Source organism: Physcomitrium patens, chromosome 3 (genome assembly GCF_059467195.1).
Source record: "Physcomitrium patens ecotype Gransden chromosome 3, ASM5946719v1, whole genome shotgun sequence".
Lineage (NCBI taxonomy): Eukaryota > Viridiplantae > Streptophyta > Bryopsida > Funariales > Funariaceae > Physcomitrium > Physcomitrium patens.
In genome coordinates, this window is record NC_143412.1 from 1,251,874 (window position 1) to 1,270,934 (window position 19,061).

The 19,061-nt window shown below is 36.9% G+C and overlaps 2 protein-coding genes and 1 long non-coding RNA gene across 7 annotated transcripts; 1 reads left to right on the forward strand and 2 right to left on the reverse strand.

The window, feature by feature from the left end:
• Positions 1 to 714: 714 nt before the first annotated feature.
• Positions 715 to 5,205, reverse strand: LOC112280267 (uncharacterized). Of its 2 annotated transcripts, none has more exons than XM_024515573.3 (6): positions 5,065 to 5,205; positions 3,824 to 4,095; positions 3,401 to 3,637; positions 2,255 to 3,255; positions 1,790 to 1,976; positions 715 to 1,534 (listed from the first exon to the last, which is right to left on the reverse strand). In XM_024515573.3, exons 2-6 carry the CDS (start codon positions 4,004 to 4,006, stop codon positions 908 to 910), a joined length of 2,235 nt encoding a protein of 744 aa, XP_024371341.1. In that variant the 5' UTR covers positions 4,007 to 4,095; positions 5,065 to 5,205; the 3' UTR covers positions 715 to 907. The 2 variants fall into 2 exon arrangements, with proteins under 2 accessions (XP_024371341.1, XP_024371340.1); XM_024515572.3 differs by lacking the exon at positions 5,065 to 5,205 and adding an exon at positions 4,837 to 4,977.
• A 1,489-nt stretch (positions 5,206 to 6,694) lies between these two features.
• Positions 6,695 to 8,436, reverse strand: LOC149989458 (uncharacterized). The gene is made up of 2 exons (XR_016501959.1): positions 8,099 to 8,436; positions 6,695 to 7,768 (listed from the first exon to the last, which is right to left on the reverse strand). It is a non-coding gene; the product is annotated as an uncharacterized LOC149989458 (long non-coding RNA).
• A 6,521-nt stretch (positions 8,437 to 14,957) lies between these two features.
• On the forward strand, positions 14,958 to 18,005 carry LOC112280418 (putative 12-oxophytodienoate reductase 11). 4 transcript variants are annotated; one of them, XM_024515889.3, is made up of 5 exons: positions 14,958 to 15,009; positions 15,131 to 15,368; positions 15,640 to 15,911; positions 16,529 to 16,708; positions 16,908 to 18,005. In XM_024515889.3, the coding sequence occupies exons 2-5, from the start codon at positions 15,241 to 15,243 to the stop codon at positions 17,510 to 17,512; spliced, it is 1,185 nt and encodes a 394-aa protein (XP_024371657.1). In that variant the 5' UTR covers positions 14,958 to 15,009; positions 15,131 to 15,240; the 3' UTR covers positions 17,513 to 18,005. The 4 variants fall into 4 exon arrangements, with proteins under 4 accessions (XP_024371657.1, XP_024371658.1, XP_024371655.1 ...); XM_024515890.3 differs by having other exon boundaries at positions 15,141 to 15,368; XM_024515887.3 differs by having other exon boundaries at positions 15,202 to 15,368.
• The last annotated feature ends 1,056 nt before the right edge of the window (positions 18,006 to 19,061 follow it).

Consider the following 19,061-nt stretch of genomic DNA (forward strand, 5'->3'; position numbering starts at 1 on the left):
TTGTTATATTGCAAGGTGTATTCTTCTTCATTTATTTAGAGGAATATCAAATCAACCCACCTTTACTCTTATCAAATCAATCCCACAATTTTACATCTTTGGAGTTCTTTTCCTCAATCAGAACTGTGTTATTTGTGCCTAATGTGTGCACAATGAGTGGCTAAATAAATGAATATCCTCACTAAATCTTTTGCACAATATACCTTGTACTTAACTTCCTACACCATATTTGTAACACAATGTAGCCTGATTGATGCTGAAATAGTTATCCTTGATTGTAGCCCAACCACTCAGTCTCTCAAGATGGTAGTTCTGATTTACCTTCTGTTGGGTATAGTTGTGGTGGACTCCACTGGCCTACTCTAATTCTGCTCATGATTTTACCAGATAATTTGTGATGATTGATTCACCAACAATTGCTGATTGAAGTTGGCAAAAATTTAAATGGTTCCATTTTGTGCGGATTTCTTTTTGAAGCCCACATCAAGTTAACAGTATGAGCGTGCCAACATGATCTCCATTTCTCACAGCTTCATGATGGATTACTGGTCTGCACCAGCTTCAACTTTGGAAATCAAGATTTTGGCTGTAAAGAGCTCTACAATTGCAGCACAAAATCTATGCAAGCTTCAAATGATGCATGTAAGCGAGAACTTCTTGGACCATGACATAAAAAAGTGATTGAAATAATCAATTGCACGTGTACGTAACAAATTGAGGCCTTCGACGAACTTTAGAAGAAGGCAGACAACAAAGTTTCATGTACAAAAAATATTATGAACATTGAACATTTCGTCAATTGAAGCTTGTTAGTCTTAGTGGACTAAGGAAACAATGTGTACTGCTCACCTAACACCTCACTATTTACTGCATTGCTTGATAAAGACTACTGTGCGGTCATTGACTCCTAATGGACCAAGTCAATGTGCTGGCTGAGATCTCTCTCACTGTGCACAGCCATGCCACAAATCGGGCACGATACGGTCAGACTTCGGAGTGAATTCTCTGGCACAGACGTGGTTGGTGCAGGAGAAAACAAACCATCAAGATCCATCGGAGTTGGAAGCTGCGTTTTGAAGTGTTCGTCATCCAAATGCGAATTGAGTTGTTGCTCGCGATCAGCTCCTCCGAATTTGGTTGAACAAATGGGGCACTCAACTTGGATGCTGATGGAACTGTCTGTCACCCTGTTTGCTCCTGGCTGATTCGTAACAGCACCAGATCGAGCCCCCAGTGGTTCATTTGCAGGCAAAGTTGCTGCAGGCGTTGCAGACCCCGTAAACAAAGAATCACCTCTGTGCATAGACTGACCTCCACTGTGGGCTGCAGCTATGTGAATGTCCATCTCTTTCAACATAATAGCGCGCCCACACGCATCACAGTCTGCCGTTCGGGCACCGCATTCACTTTCATGTTGGGTGAGATCTCTCAGTCTGTCACGGACATTGTCAGCGGGAGCACCAGCTTGAACCATATCTCCACAGAAACGGCAGCTCACTAGTCGCTTCGGACAAGAAGAAGCACGATGCTCAACCTACGAGTGCAAAATGAGACGTAAATGTTAGCTGCAGTTATTTCTTCCACAAATGGGTGAGAATCTAAATGTATCCAAGAATATAGAGACCATGAGAGGACATTGAGGAAACTAAAAACCCACAGTCTCAGAAGAACAGGCGGTAAAGATACAAAGAGAACAATTCGAATCACTTGTATGGCACAACCTAATATTAACTCGGTAGGTGTTTGAAAATATTGCGCACAAACGGAGCTGAACAGTTCAAAATCTTACCATAGCTTCCATCTCAAGCTCTACTCCGCATTCACACTTGAGACGCTCATGAAAGACTTTCATATGCTTGGCCAATTCCTCTGAAGTCAATCCTAGCCCACACTTCGAGCAATGTACGTGCTTGTCCTTGTCTCCTTTGCGTAACACCACGCCGCAGCCTGGATGTTGACACGCAAAATTATGACGTCTGCACCACACAAAAAATTGATAGAAGTAACATATGATTAGCATATTGATCCAGAGACTTGCATGTGAACTTAGTAACTTGAGTGGACTTGACGAGTTGCTGTTCAAAATTACTTGGACGCGGACAACCAACTAAGCGGCATAAATAAAGCAACAGGAAAAAATGACGACGTAGATTGAAGATCACCTTGCCAAAATTATTCGAAAAGAAATAAAGATTGCACGCATTCAAAGAAAAAAACGAACGAAAAGGTGGTCGATTACAGTGAATAAGCTTACCTACAGTAAGCTTCATGAAGCATGAGAGTCCTTCCAGGTACCAACTGCTTACAGTTCTGACAAAGGCTAAATCCATCATCAGATTGCGTAAGCTGAGATGCGCTACTAGAAGCCTCTTTGTCTCCTGCATTTGCACCCAACCTCTGTCCATGGCTGACCCTAGCTTCAGCAGCTCTCGCTTCAACCCACAACCTGAACCTCGTGTTTCCTTGAAAGCCAAAAACGCCAATACTATATCCACCAGCACCCACTACCTTTGTAGACTCTCCTGTACTCGGTGAGGCAGTCATGCATATAACCTTCGACCCCACGTCATGGGATGACCATTGATGTTGATGTTTGGTTGGGTAAAGGAGAGGATGCGCAGCGACATACAGGTCCGCATCAGCGTCACTACCTCCCTTGGTCTCAACTTCTAAATGCACCAAGATATCCAAGGTTCTTGCCTCTATACCTTTCTCGGTTTGCGGATCGATGGTGAAGCGGTAGTAGGTGTATTTACCTTCCTCTACCAGCCCAGACTCCGCCTTACCCAAAGTGAGAGGGGACAATCTGCTCTGAGGACTTGATGTTGTTTCACCAGGTCCTACTACATCAACCTCCAGATCTGTTTCCAGTACAGAAACATTGGTCCGAGGTTTGAGTTCCAGAACTCGCAAACCATAATCAACCCCCCCATGGTGGACTGTGAGCAAGTCACCTTCTGTCAACGATGCATGCTGCCTAAGCTCTGTCTCCAAGACTGCCTTATGATTAAATACGTCAGCAAAGTCACCCCCTTCTGGCTGCAGCTTTGCATATGTGCCTTTTGGAAGCCTAACATAGCGTACTCTAGCCTCAGGTATACCCCTATGAATGTTTTTCGATAGATACTCTGGGTCCGAAAATCCAGCATTGTGCCAAACGTGGGGAGGAAGCTCAACAACCCCCTCTTCGGCAGTGAACTCTAGAACACCAGCATGAGTTGACCTTGGTTTTGAACTTTCCCCGTTGATTTCGTGCTGCATGAAGAATAAAACGGAAGATTAACATAAATACAACGAGTTATAGACCAACAATGAAAATATGATAACATGATATAATGTGACACCAAAAAAACAGATTAATACACATAGTTATTTCAATAATAATAATAATAATAATCACCTGTTCCAGATGGGATGCAGCGGAGCTTGATGTACTTGGACGACTCCCATGATGCACAGCAGACACTTCAAAAAACATGGGACCTTTGTCAATTGCACTTTGGGAAGAGAGCTGTTCAAAAGATGAGGCGGGAAGCCGAATTTTGTCACCTTTGCCTGCGACAAGCAAAGCCTTAAATACCCGGTTGAAAATAATCCCATCGCCAGCTTCCAAATCCTCCAGCTCTTGCGCTGATGCCTGAACATGTCAAGACGTGTGAAGTTGATGATTAGAATTGAGAGAGTCGTTCGAACAACCAACACCAACAAAAACGCACTCACAAACTGAGAGCAAAAGTCTATTCTGGAACACAATGAAAATAACATCACATCAAAATGCTTTCTTTGATCGATCCGTCATTGAGTGCAAAATTCGGAAACGCACAGCGATAGCTGCAGCCGTTTCTTCTATTCGGCGGATGCGTTGCGCAGCTTCGATAGCTTCCTGCCGCTTGGCAGCTTCTTCTCTGGCCTTTCTTTCTTGCTCCAACCGCTTCCTCGCCTTCTCCTTCTTCTCCTTCTGCTCTTTCTCCCATTTTGCTTTCGCAGCTCGCAGTTCGAAATCCATTGTCGTAAGCGGAAATATATGCTCGGTTTTGTCCAAGGCTCATATAAGATTCACTCTGTTAATAACTTTGAACAAAGGAAAGCGCGTTCCTGCAAATCAGGAGCAAGACACCAGGTGTGAACAATTGAAAGGGCTTCAAATTGTGCTGAAGACGGAGCCTTAATATAATATTTGTGCGCATGTAAGTGTGAATGCGAAACCCTAATCAGACGGGGAACATACTGCCCTGCACCCTGCCTTGTAAAAAGTAATGAATCGAAATTCTTGTGTGCGTCGCGCACTTCAAAGCAACACAACTCCTGCATCGAGGACAGGGAAACTCGGAAAAGCCAATCTACTGGATATTTCTCAAAGATGTGGAGGATCTGACAAATAGTACATTAACCTAAAACTTGTTCCTACCCTACTTGCAATTCCTCATCGATAGATGGTGGACCAAAAGGGGAGAGAGAGAGAGTAGACCTTGGAGTACGATACATAAGAGGCTAATCGCGATTGGCCTCTTAAACACCCGACAAGAATGCGGAAAGTAATTTATACGAATACCAACTCAATTGGAGGTTTCAGGTCGTAATTTCAAAAAACAAAATCAGTACTCCTAAAACAAAAGAAAACATAACGTCATCTAGACATTCTGCCACCCAGTTGCTTTAAGAAATCCGAACCTAATATTCCATTAACAGCCCACTCGCAGGCCTCCGATCGATGACAAACAACCGCAGCTCCTCGTCACGAAACACTCGACCCAGTCAACCCGCGACGTGCAATTCGGGGAGGTGACAGACAAAAATACAAGAGGAAAGACGTTCGGTTCGATTTCAAAAACACACCTCACAAGAACAAAACTGCCGAATCTTGCCCCCTCCTTCAACTTGTCACGGAGCAATCCCAAATTTGATAACACCAAGAGCGCAATATGCCGGAAACACCGCACCACGGTGCGATCAAGGGTTGATACATGCAGGACGAAGAACTTCTATGAGGCAGAAACCTAATTTTCAAAATATGGGTTCAGAGGAGCTAATGAGGCAAAAACGAAAATCCTCTTCAAGACTTACAAAGACGGGCCGCAAAATGGGAAACGGGGCACCCAAAACGGATTGTAAAGAAACTCAGCGAGCGCGTGTGATGAAAAAGGAAAAAGGCAGTGGACGATTGGATGGGAACCCAATTGAGCGCCGCAGCCTCCGACGCAGGAGCGCGCTCCTCAAGCTCCAGAAGAATCGAGGGAAGGTGGGCAAGAGGAGGACAGAGTTGACACAATCAATCAATCAGTCAATCAAGCAGTGCGCTGCTGCTGGATTGCTCCTCACCCTCCTCGTCCTCGGGCTTCTTCCAGGTCGGCGGGTGTTGTTGGTTCGTGAAGCTTCTTCGTGGTGTTCGTGGTGTGTATTGTTGCTGAATGACGAAGTGTCGGCCGAACCCCCCCCCTCCACCCCACACACCACCGCGAAGCTTCTCCCTCCACTGCTATGGAGTTGCACCATTACTCCGAGTGAGGTTTTGGATTGTCTCATTTTCTGATTTACAAACTTCATTTTTGAATGAACATCATATAGTTGATTTTACTTTTGGAACACTGATTTAGAGTGAGAGAGTGTGTGTATATATATATATATATACATATATATATAATTTGTAATATAAATTTGTTGCATTAGAATTTCTTTAATTAGTTTATGGTTGTAATCTTAGAGTATTGATTTATTTATTTCCGTAAAAGGTACAATTTATGAGTGAGGTAGTTTAGTGTCACGTGATATTTTCATGATGCAAAGAGGAATGCTAAAGTGGTTCAACAATAATTTATTAAGGATTTGAGATAATTGAATTCCACCAAAAAGAAAGGCTCTTATTATTACATGTTACTTCTTCTAAAGTCCTCTATGCTTATATATATATATATATATATACACACACACACACATAGTTATTACTATGTAAAAGGTTTTATGGTTAAGCATACACATGTATATATATATATATATATTATAGATATATAAATTGTAATTTAATTTTTATTTTAATTGTTGTAAAAATGTAATTAGTTTTTTATTTTAAAATATTCTTTTACTTAATTTGATTGTATTTCCATAAATGTGCATCACAAATTAGTATTTTATTTTGAAAAGTCATTTAAACAAATAGATTGATTTATTCAAGAAGTTCTCCTTAATTATAAAATTTAATACAAAATAAGATTGTGGAAAGTTAATATATGGATGTATTATGACTAAAAGATAAAGTTATATTAGAGCTACATGTCTTTTTAATAAGTTAATATTTGATATAGTTTTTGTTGCAATATATGCAATGTATTATTTGTCAAACTCAAGATACAATTAATAAGGTATTATCTGTATACACACGTCTTAAAAAAATATTTGATAAAAAATATTTACAAAAAAAGAAATATATATTTATATTACATTGTTTATTTTCTCTATAGCAATGTGCATGATACTTTGGATATCTAAATAGAAAAAAAAGTAAATAATCTTGCTTAAAGTTGATTCAAAAGAAAAACTTTAAAAACTAAAAATACACTTAGTAGAAAACACTTATTTTACATCTTCGTTTTTCTATTCTTTACTATTACTACAAAAAAAAAATTCAAAATAATACAGAACTTTTTTTCTCATTTTAAGTACAAACTTCTTTTTATTCCCAATGATAAGACAATAATTATAATAATAAACATAAAAAAAAAAACCACCCTACCACCGACAAATACTCTTTGGTGGTTATAAATCTGAATGGAATCAATTATTTTGTCTCAATTCATTTCCTAACCTTCGTTCTTCATATTTATAAGGGTATGTTAAAGCAACCCAAACTTTTACTAAAGCACCAATTTGTAATACAATTGCACCTTGTCATGAACCGCTTTGAATTAAAGAATTGACTTATACAATGCCAACGGTTGGAATGAAGCTGTTTTTTTCTACTTGTTTGCATTGCATTCAACTTGATGGCACAGCGGGCTTGTTTCAAACTGTAAGATAATGGCCATCAAGTCACCGTGCATGAATGGAAGGATGGCGATACAATGATCATCACTGTTGACAGTTTCAAGCCCGACGTCATTCTGTGTCTTTCTTCCACAAAACGTATTCCTAAAGCCATTTATGATGGCATTGTTCCTTGACTTGTAAATCACTCTGGAATAGAAGGCAATTGGGGCATGTTGTCAATTGATTAGGCACTGCAAGACTCGCAAGAAGAGTGAGGTGTGACAATCCTGCAAGCTAAAGAGGAGATGGAAGCTGGACGGATTTGGGCAACCGAAAACTTTAAAATCAGTTGAGATTTTGGAGAGTCGCCAACAAAGTCAAGCCTGCTATAAAGTGTTTTGACGAAGTTCTTCATAATTTCAAATACGACATTGTGCCTTGACCCTTGGATTACACAAACCCTTGTGTTAGAGAGATGTTGTGATCAAGAATGATGCAAGCAAATCGCAGACTAGATTAGAATCTTCTTGCCGACGAGCTCGCTAGGATCATCCACGCCTCAGACTATCAACCTGGAACGTAGTCCGTCATTTCTAGCAAGAAGTATTTGTTTTTTGGTACCCATGTCGAAAGAAATCCGCTGAAGTTGCATCCTGGATTATCTCCGATGGACTTACTCGGACAGTTTATCTCGAAAAAACCAAACTCAATGGCGTCCACTTGAAAGATTTGTACAATTGGCAAAGGAGATCTGGAGGCTATGCCATCTTGCCTCAACTGATGGAGCAGTGCTTGATTGCAGATCCCACTGTTCGTCATAGACAACCTAATTGTCTTAACAACAGTGCAGGGTAACAATAATGGCAATGGATATACCGATACGGACGGCGCAAGGTCAAGCCTCCACATAAAACTAACAAACTAAAAACGAAGACACACTCACGAATCATCAATTGAAAGATTAGATTTGTATATGCCGCTTGTTGCCAGATGTGCTCTTCTGCCTAGATCTATCAAGAATGTTTTAGGGGTTTATGCCTCTGCAACTCGCCACTGATCCGCCACACACCTGCCCACTTCACTAGTCTCTTTTGTACTCAATCATCACTCAATAACCTCCCCTTATCAGAATCCATACCAGCGTCTTGCAAGTGCAGGACCGTCCATGCCTCGCCTCCTCGCTCACACAACCTACTTCAACCCTCCCCTGTCGAACCCTTTGAGCATCAACCCAGATTTAACAAGTCTTCCACCAACCATAATCTCCGCTCTCACAAACCCAATGCTAGCAACAGCGAGTTCGCAACATCACCGCGAGCACCAATTCACAAGATGCTACTCGTAATTCCTACCGAAACGCTACCTATCTCCGTAAAACAGTCCCAACGATCACTTCATACCCTGTGTGTCCCCGACGCACCTCTCCACCGATCCATGCCAAACTTCGCCCTCTGCTTTCCCTCTGCATAAAATATATAAAATTGATATACAAAAAAATAAAATTATAAATAATTTTAATTTTAATTTTAAAAACCGGTTAAATGGTATAAAATTTATTTTTTGATGATGCTCTTGTGCCCGCTGGTAACTTGAGTATTAGGGCGTAGAATGGGTTGTTAACTCTCATAAGACAAACATCTCTTACAATCTAATTTTTATATATTTATAAAATTACAAAAACCTCAAAGTGATTTTAATTACAATATTGAATAAATTTTTTTCTTTTAATTTAAAAATATTTAGAAAAGTTCCTTATAGATGTGTTTTGTGGATAGCAAAGTTATAAGGATATTGTTATAGACACACATTTGTTTTTTTGAGATATATGTTGAAATGAAAGAAATAAATGATACACACATAAAATATATTATTTGGATAAAGATAGATAAACGACTGCTTGGTATTTGAATAAAATGGAAATGCATGCAAATAATTTTGTTATCTAAATTTAAGTCCATTAATCAATATTATTTGTTGCAAGATAAAGTATCAATTATCAAAGGTTATTAATTAACAAATGTGGTTTGTTGAAGGCAAGATAGAAATTAATCTTGCCATGGCTTTACCATCTAGACTACTTTATTTTGCCTTAGTGGCCCCATGGCCTTGCCTTGTCCAATCACATATAAGTATTTATTCTTATTAATCACAAAAATCATTAAAAATCAATTAATTATAAGAAATTATATATTATTAAATGTTTAACACATAATAGAATAGGTTTTCAAATTTTTCATAAGTATTAGAAATTATTAGGTTTAAGGAGATTAATTATTGCAAAAAGGTTTGAATTAAGCAAGCTAAATGATTATTAAATCTTAAAGGAATTCTATCTGGTAGTAAAGACTGCTGTCATAGATAAACTATAAAATTATATCATCAATATAGATATTGTAAAATTTTGATATTCAATTTGACGAATTATTAAAACATTTTTTTCATTGATAATTTTAAAAAGATTTAAAAAATTTTGTAATACCCCTTCGAAAAAAAATCAAAAAATATTGTAAAATTTTGACAAATATTCAGTTATAGATAGATGTATAATTTTAAAAATCATCAAAGATTAAAAAAATTAAAATCTCAATCATATTCATATATACATCAATTAAAATTTATCCAATAAAAGAATTCAATGAAGTTAATGGTTACTCTTTGTCAAATGGAATTTATTTACTCAAAAATCGTAGGAAAAAAACACAAATTCGTATGTTTAAAATAGATGTGTATTGCAACTTTTCTATAGTTACAAGATTTTATGCAATAAAAAATAAATAAAAACCATATCAATGGTATTGAATAATATTAAAATAAATCTATATATATATATATATATATATATATATATCTTTGAATTTTAATCTAATTTTTTTATTTTTTATTTTTTATATATGAATAATTGGTAAACTGAACATATACTTCAATATAAGATATATATATATATATATGTATGGATTAGAACATGGGATTTAATGGAGCAATTAATTGCCACATATTAGTTAACAATGATCAAACTTCAATATCAATGACATGGATTTTAAAGGGCAAGACTATGACATAGAAGGATTAGTAATAAATAAATAAAATAAAATAAAAGATACAAAGTAGGCTAGATTAGATTGGGCTTATAAATCCTAATTATCATCGTTGTACTCTTTGACTATCATATCCTTATCACAACCATTGTTACAGCTTGTCTTGTTTCCTTTGATTTTTATTTGTTCCATTGGTAGTTGTGTTAATAATTTTGTCTACTATTAATTATTCAACCTATAGAATAAAAAACTCTATTACTTTACTAAATTCAAAGACACAATTTGAACTAAAATAGATATCACAATGATCATCTTGCAAAATATAATGTTTTTCATCTTTTGCTATTTGTATAAATTGGATTTGATCTAAATTTTACTTTCTCCAAACTACTCATGTTTATATTTATTTAATATTGATTAAATATATTTTTAATTTAAAAAATATTCTCATTGTAGGTTACATTTTGACTTTACTGATTTTTTTTCCAAACATGTGGTAGTTGTATTCCAATAGAAATACTAGAATATCAAGAAATTGCAAAGCAAGAATTATTTTTTATTTTGATTGTGAAAAATTTAGAATGCATAATATTTGGTTGGAAAGAAGTTTGGATGTTTTGAGCTTTTATTGATAGAAAAAAAATTAAGAGTTTAAAAACAATATATTATAAGTATATATAGCCTATTGCAAACTTGCTCTAATTACTTCAAAAGAATTGCAAAACCTTGAGATGCTATGAGGTGTATATTTATGCTCTCACTTATATTAAAATTAATTTTCTATTAAAGCTTTTCAAAGTTACTTTATCAATTCTATTATACTGTATCACTTTAGTAAATAGCTTATGAGCATAATTTTCTTGACCATAGTTATTTTTTGTTGTTAATATCACAATAAATTTCATATTCTTCATGCTCCAAAGTTTTTTTTTATTGAATTTAGTTTTTTTAATTATAATATAATTATTAATGATATTCTATTAGAAATAATAAATTTTATAACAAGTTTTTTTAATTGACAAGAAAGATGTCTAGTTGTTTTAGTTATAATTGATAATATATTTTAAATACTATTGTAATATTTGATTTATATGTACTATTTGTTTATTGATATGAAATCAAAAAAAATCAAGCTAACTTGATATCAAATTTGAATCTATCAAAAAGTATCTTTTAAAATCTTGATATAAATTTGAATCATCAACTATATGTATTATTACTTACAAGTATATAACATTAATAGATATTGTTAAAAATAAATTTATTATTTCTTCACTTGTAATATACTTTATAAAAGGTACAAAATATGTTATTTTTTTTAGATGATCTATCATGACAAAAATAAAGTCTAAAGAAATTGAGATTAAAAGATCATTAATAAAATCTATTAAAACAAATAGCCAAGGTTTTTTTGGTAAAAATGTAATTTTTTTAGAGTCTCTAAATTTGGATTTCAAGAGACAATAAAGGTTTCTTTGATCTTGAGCAATCTATTTGTAAGATAAAAAAAATAATTTAAAAATATATATTATATTTATTCTAAAATATTTATGCTAGTTTTAAAAGCAAGTAAATGATTCAATAAGGAGTTATTGTTGCTAATAGATTCACATTAAGGTTAAAGAAGAAAGATGGTTGATACCAAAGCAAATTATTAGTTTTTTTTATATCAATTGGTAAGGTTGATTTTTCTAAATTTTATGTGATTTTCTTTTTTTAATTTCTAAAGTTAAAATATGTATTTTTTAAAATATTAATGTTTTAATTTTTAGTTATTAAGATTTTAAGATTGTTATAGAATTTTATTAAGCTTTTTTAGGATTTATTTGAAATTTGAATAGATTCTTTTTTGTTATTTTTATTATTTTATTTTTTTTAAAACTTTTTTTTATATAAATATAATAAATTTTTGTACCTTCTAGCCTTCAATTTTCATAAAAAGCATCTTATAAGTAAATCATTTTATAAGTATTTACATATTTTGCTAATAAAAGATAGAAATTGGTGAAGACCTAATATAGAAGTGGTGATATATTTAAGGTTTTTGGTCTTTGGAAAAAAATAAAGTACTGAACTACTTTTCTAAAAATATTGAATGTATATTAAATTTTAAAATGTAGATTTTTTTGGATTTTGTATTATTTCTATTAACATTTCAATATGATATATCTTCTTATATATATAGTTAGGTTTGATTCATTACCAATTTAATCACTATGGATATATATATATATATATATATATTTATTACTACTGATGATATTTTTATTTAATTATTGAATAAATCTCACCTAATACTTAAGTTTTGAAAGAATTTGGATTTAGAAATTTTTTGATTTTTGATTTTTGATTTTTTTATATTAAAGCACTCCATAAAATTTATTCTGACAATTTTTATGTTGGTGATGTTCATTTAACATAATTTTATTGTAATTAAATTTCTTAGATTTGATAAAACATAATATCATGTTGAAGGATTTTGTAGCAAAGATTTATATATTATACACATAAAATAGTGCAAATATTCAGCAAATCCAAAGTTTACTTATCTTAGGTTGAATTATAGAGATAATTTTGTAGAGAACCAAGAATCTTTTATTGTTCTAAGAATAAATTCACAACAATTGCAAGTGATAGGATGTCTAGTTGGAAGATAGAAGAATTTCTTACTAGAGGCCAAACTTATTATATAATTATTGTTAATGATAAGATAATGAATATAAGCAGTATATATTGCAATCTTAAAGAATTAGTTAGAGAAACAAAGATTTGCATTTAATAGTTGAAGTAACTCATAGATTATGTAAAAAGAACCAATAGAGTAGCCATAGTTGCAAAAAAGAATTGCAAGACAATCCACAAAGTTGTTCATGATTAACAACCTTATCTTATTATTGGACTTATAATTAGTCAATCATTTGTTAAACACTTTGGCTCTTACTCATATAGTTCTTATTTTGAACATTAAATAGTGGTTATGTGCTTGTAAAGAAGGAATGGATGACAAGGTAGTGGGTCCCAAGTTCAAACCTCCATGTTGATAGAAGAATAAAAGGGAGAATTATATCTTCTAAAAATTTCAATTAAATTATCAAAGATGATTGGAGGGTTTTTTCTTGCAATGCTTACATTAAAGAAATATGTTGAGTGACTTGTCATTTGTTGGTGGGAGCAAGAAATTTCCATTAATAGTAGTATGATGGTGATTCCTATGCCTTCTATATATTTATCTTTTTAATAGATTAATGTATGCCTTTTCTAGAAAAAGGAGGTCACAAGTTGGTAGTGATTAAAGTGCAATGAAATCAATCTTATAAAATCCTCACTTATTATATATATATATATATATATATATATATCAAAGTGAAGTTGGAGTTTAGGATTTATAGTTTAGAATTAGAATTTAGAGTTTAGGACTAGAATAGGATCTAGAGTTTAGGAAATAACAACCTCATTTGGATAAAAATATAAGAATCCTAGAAGGAGACTTTTTATTTTTGTTTTTTCTTCTTTTTTTTGTACACTTTTAATACAATGTATAACAACTTATCCAAAAGCAAAAAAAATTAGAAACAACTTGAAAATTAAAATCATCTAATTTTTTTGGTTCTAACATAGTTGCTCAACTGCTACAGTATCAACACATCTCCTTAAAGAACCACTTGACTTAGATGTGATACACGGCCATGTGTGGAGAATAAGGTGTAGTTTCAATACACTAGTAAGGGCCCATTGTAAAGATGGGTTCATTTTGCAATAATAATGATAGCAACATGTAACTTTGTGTTGAAAATTGTTGTGATAGCTGAAATGCATCTCTGTAATATATTAAGATTAAGATTATGATTTATGATTTATTTATTTATTTATTTTTAGAGTATTGGACTTTTGATTAAATATTTGTATACATTTTGTTGCATTTTCTCATTTTTATGATCTAATAAAAATTTATAATCAACCACCAATTCTGATATTATTGTTTTCATCAAAAGATGAATATATATATATATATATATATACCTTGCAAAACACCTTATTCACAAATCCCAATGTTTAAATTAATTATGAGACCACTTTATTCTTATCATTTTTTATTATTATATTGTATGACTATTTCACTTCTTAAATTACAGCCTGACAACTACTCACACCCTACAGTTAGAAATATCGTAAATCTGTATTAGGTCTTTTATTTTATTTTACTTTTTCAGGATGCTGTCATAATGAAACACGCTCTGCATTGACTGGAAGAGAAAACCTGACAAAATAGAAACTAATGGCTCATATTGCACAATACATTGCAGTTAAGATCATGGATTAATTAAACCACACACATATATTATATATATATATATATATATATATATATAGACACATAATTAAAATAAAATTGGAAATTCATGTGATCGAAATTCTGTAGCGTTTCATGCAATTTACCATCGTATCATGCAGTTTACCATCGTGTTATGCAATTTACGATCATGCACATGTCACAGTTCATTAGGAAATGTACTAGGAACTTTCCACTGTATGAGTACAGTGTAGGTTGGTTCCAACGAACAATCGTTACGAGAAAAAGCAACGAAAGAAGCAACGAAACACACAACAAAACATTAAAAAACTTACTCATAATCGAGGATGTTGTACTGTGTCGGCATCCAGTAGACTCATCACCACCGAAGGATGAGCAGAGGGAGCTAGAAATGTGAACTTTCTGCAGAGCTTTAAGGAACCTTGTGCCCAGAATCAAATGCGGTGAGCATCTGCAAGAAATTACAAACGAAACAGCACCTCTTCACATGATACTGGTGGGTATAAAAAAAATACTATTTTGTTCTGAAGGCAGTGCAAGGATTGGAGCGATGCTCTGCAGGATCATGTCCGAACGATAGACGAGCTGTGGACAGTTTTCTGAGACATTTATTTGGTGTTCATCACGCACCGTAAGATAGAAACGGGAGTTGAACCTGGGGTGACGCGTTCGTGGCGACGTTGGCTCGACAGATACAAGCAGGTTTGCAGATTCTGGGCTAATTTTAATGGTGCAGTGCATTTTGTGTAGCAGAATGTGTGTGTGTGTGTGTGTTAAATGTTAGCTAAAGGAAGACGTTGACATCGTGAAGCGGTGATGCTAGACATGGCCAGGAAGTGCTTGGAATACTACACGCATGTGGCTCATTGTTGGGGGTTGGTTTGTGACCGGAAGGAATCAGAGAAGCTGTTCTCAAAGGGCTTCGAGTGAGTCATGGATTGTTACTGGTCTTATGGCAAGCGTGTCTGCTCCAAGGGAAGTGGGTTGGAACACGACGAGAAACATGAAAGGTCTCCACTGGCGACACCAACCAAGCTGGGACGCTTCGACTTGTGTCACAGGTAGAGAAGCAAAATTCCTGTTTTTGTGTTGAATTATGCTTGCCTCAATTCGTAGCTGAACTACATCTGCTTGTGAACTAAAATCTTTGATGAATTTTGTGACCGCAGCGGTGCCATAACTACCATGCCTGCCGTTGTCGATTGTCAATCGCATGCTTGATGAATTCACGTCCAGTCTGGTACGCTAGTAAAAGTGTTTGTCTCAAGTGATTCAAGGAGCTGATCGCGAAGTGATGCACTGAATCTGTGTGAGCAATTGGGGTTTGTGCAGAGTGGTGCTTGCACCTCTGACCAGATGCCGATCCTACAACCACATTCCGCAGCCACACGCTGCCCTGTATTACTCGCAGCGTGCGACTCACGGGGGGCTGCTCATCACTGAAGCTACGGGAATTTCAGATTGCAGCTACGGGTATCCACACACGCCAGGGGCCTACACCGACGAGCAAGTGGAGGCTTGGAAGCCGATTGTTAAAGCTGTGCATGACAAGGGAGGGATCTTCATTTGTCAGCTTTGGCATGTCGGCCGCGCAACTCACAATTGTACGTCTTCTCTCTCAAATTCCGGATTGCAGTTTGTTGTGTGTTTTGAGTTCTTCTGACATTTTTCTTTTGTCACGCACATTTTCATGTTATTCGTAGACAAAGTGTAAGCTTCCATAGCCAACCACCTCAGAGAGTATTGTAGAGGTTTGAGAATGTCGGTAATTCTTCGCGGCCTAAGCCGAATGAATCAAGTTGAGAAAGGATTGCATGCTGGTTTATGTTGAATGATGAAATTAAAGTCTACGAAGAGAAACCCAATTGAGTGAAAAACAATGACCTTCACATACCTACAAACAAAAGCATGTTCTAGAGGGGCTATATTATTTCAATGGGTTCAAACTTCCATGAAGCCTCCATGTAATTCAATGCTTTGGCTTCATCTGCGTTGCGGTTCATGAGATGTTATATCGCTGAATGTGAAATTTTACAAAGAAGAAAAAACAAAAAACAAAAATAAACAAAAACCTTTGGAAGACCTTCCTGTTGAAGTTCACTTTCCCTAAATCTTGCCATTCAGAGTTTTCGTAGGGAGTGTAGATTAAGGGAAAAGACATTGGCATGTTCCATCATAGAAAAAGTGAAAATCTTTGAGGAATCTGCCAAATGTGATGCAGCATATCAGCCAGATGGGGTATTCCCAGTCTCTTCAACTAACAAAGCCATCAATGGCCAATTGGTACTACCGACGGGTGATGGAACGGCAGAGTTTTCAACACCTCGAGCATTGGAAACCGAAGAGATACCTCGTTATGTGGAACTGTTTCGAAAATCAGCTCGTAAAGCCATCGAAGCGGGTAAAAACTAGCGCCAAACGTGACAACATTCTTCGTCTTCTTGTAACAAATTGTAGTTTTCCTTCTGGCTGTGCCAGAAAAATCGCAGAATTCACCTTGAATTAGGGTTTAGAACATCTAACCAAGGATGTTATCAATGTTGCAGTTACATCCCTTTTCTTACTTCCCACGCTTTAGCACTGTGTCTGGGCTTATGCAGGATTTGATGGCGTCGAGATTCATGGTGCACACGGCTACCTGATCGAGCAATTTTTGAAGAGTTCGGTTAACGACAGAACGGACAAGTATGGAGGATCTGTGGAGAACCGGATGAGGTTTTTGATCGAGACGGTGGAGGCAGTCTCGGAGGAGATTGGTTCCGACCGTTTGGGTGTTCGAATTTCCCCCTTCACAGACTACAACGACTCCAAAGACGACGATCCAGTCGCTCTCGGCGTCAGCATAGCTCAGGCTCTCAACAAATACAATCTCATGTACTTGCATTGCATAGAGCCCAGGTTTTCACCGCAGGAAACGCCCCACATCGAGACCGACAAAACGTTGTGGCCAGTGCGCAAAGCTTTCAAAGGGAGCTTCATCTGCGCTGGAGGTTTTAATCGAAAAGAAGGCAACGATGCAATCAGAACAGGCCGAGCCGACGCCGTGGCGTTCGGTCGGCACTTCCTCGCAAACCCGGATCTGCCCAAGCGCCTCGCATCCTGCGCTCCCCTCAACAAGTATGACCGCAGCACTTTTTACACGCAGGATCCAGTCGTTGGGTATACTGATTATCCATTTTTGGATGAGACAGCATGCCAGGCTTGAACGAAACAAACAAAAACTAAAACTAAAAACCCAACACCCCAACTGCACAAAGTCATCATTCGGAGAGTGTATGCCTTCGTGATTCGCATCTCATGTACTGTGCGTTTAGTTTTTAACTACCATCACAGGGAACTATGTGCATGGACTGTAGCACTTGGTTGGCTCTTAAAGTATTCATATAGATGTGTAAGTAGCACTTCGGCGTTTACGCTGCTCGCTGTGTGTTGTCAGACGTTCCAGAATCTGAGATCGGCTCCATATGATTTCTGAATCCATGGAACATGGTCCCCGCTGGAGTTACTTTACCCAGCTGGAACCCGGAAGGTGTCAGGGACGTCGTCACGCTAGAAAAATAAACTATCCTCGACTTGAATACATAGACCGCACTCTCACTGAAAATGTTGCATTGTGGAACATTAACATTGCCAAAAGTAGTTGGATACGTAACTAAGCATGTACGTACTTTTTTTAACATCAAGTACTGTTAATTGTATATTAGTCCTTGCATATTAGTACTTTTATTTTTATTTTTATCACCAAGCAAGTTAATTGAGCAAGCCCCGGTAACGGGGGGTATGATTATACCGGGTCATGTGACGGCCGCGGGGGATAGGGGGATAGCGGGGGGCAGCGGTGGCCACTGGACTTTCTTTAGCCCGCGCGAGATGCGATCGCGGCCCCGCCAGCGCGAGTCCGCGAGGGTGCGGGATCCCTGACGCAGATAGAAATGGCCACGAGATGGGTGTCAGCATCATAAATTGTGCGAGTCCCTCTGTCCGATTCCAGCTCCGGGGCGCTCGTGGCGGTGAGACTCCATTTCTATGCCGGCGTGCTTTCGAGTCACCGAAGTTCAAGTGCATCCAGGCAGGCAGATTTATATTAAGCCCCCCTGTTGCGTGTGCGCGTCTGCTAGCGTTCCTGCCGTTTTGTTCGTTAGGCGCCTGATCAACCCCTCAGCCTTTGCCGATGTATGTATAGCTCGCTTCTCTGCCTCTCCCTTTCTTCGGAGTCCGGAGAAGGAGCCATGAAAGGATTCTATGCCCGGAGCCCTGCGCTCGTGGGTCCTCCTTCTCCTGCACTCGTGGGTCCTCCTTCTCCTGCTCTCGTGTTTTCGTCGACTGGCGCCGGACGGTTGCAGCGGCGATGGTTCGGACATGTCGGAGGATTCGTCGTGGTGAGCGCTCTGCGAGTAGTGTTGTGAACGTGCCTTGGTAGGATTTTCGGAGTTGCCCCCCCCCCCCCCCCGTTTCTTGCGACTTGAAGTTGTCTGTGCTCTGCTTGTTGTGGACCTTTGATTCATAGCGATCTCTTCGAATACGTGACGCGGATTAGTTTCCCGCATCACTCCCTCAGACAGTCGGAGTTCATGGTGTGGGGAGTATTGCAAATGCAGCGCAGATCTAGCTAGATCAGTCACTTTGGTCAGGTCGTCGGGTTGAGAGGGAGCGCTTAGGACTTGATCGCAAGGCAATCTACTTTTGGAGTCCCTTGATGCCCACATTACGAGGATATATCATGCTCCTTAACTTTGAAGCGACTGGAGGCGAAT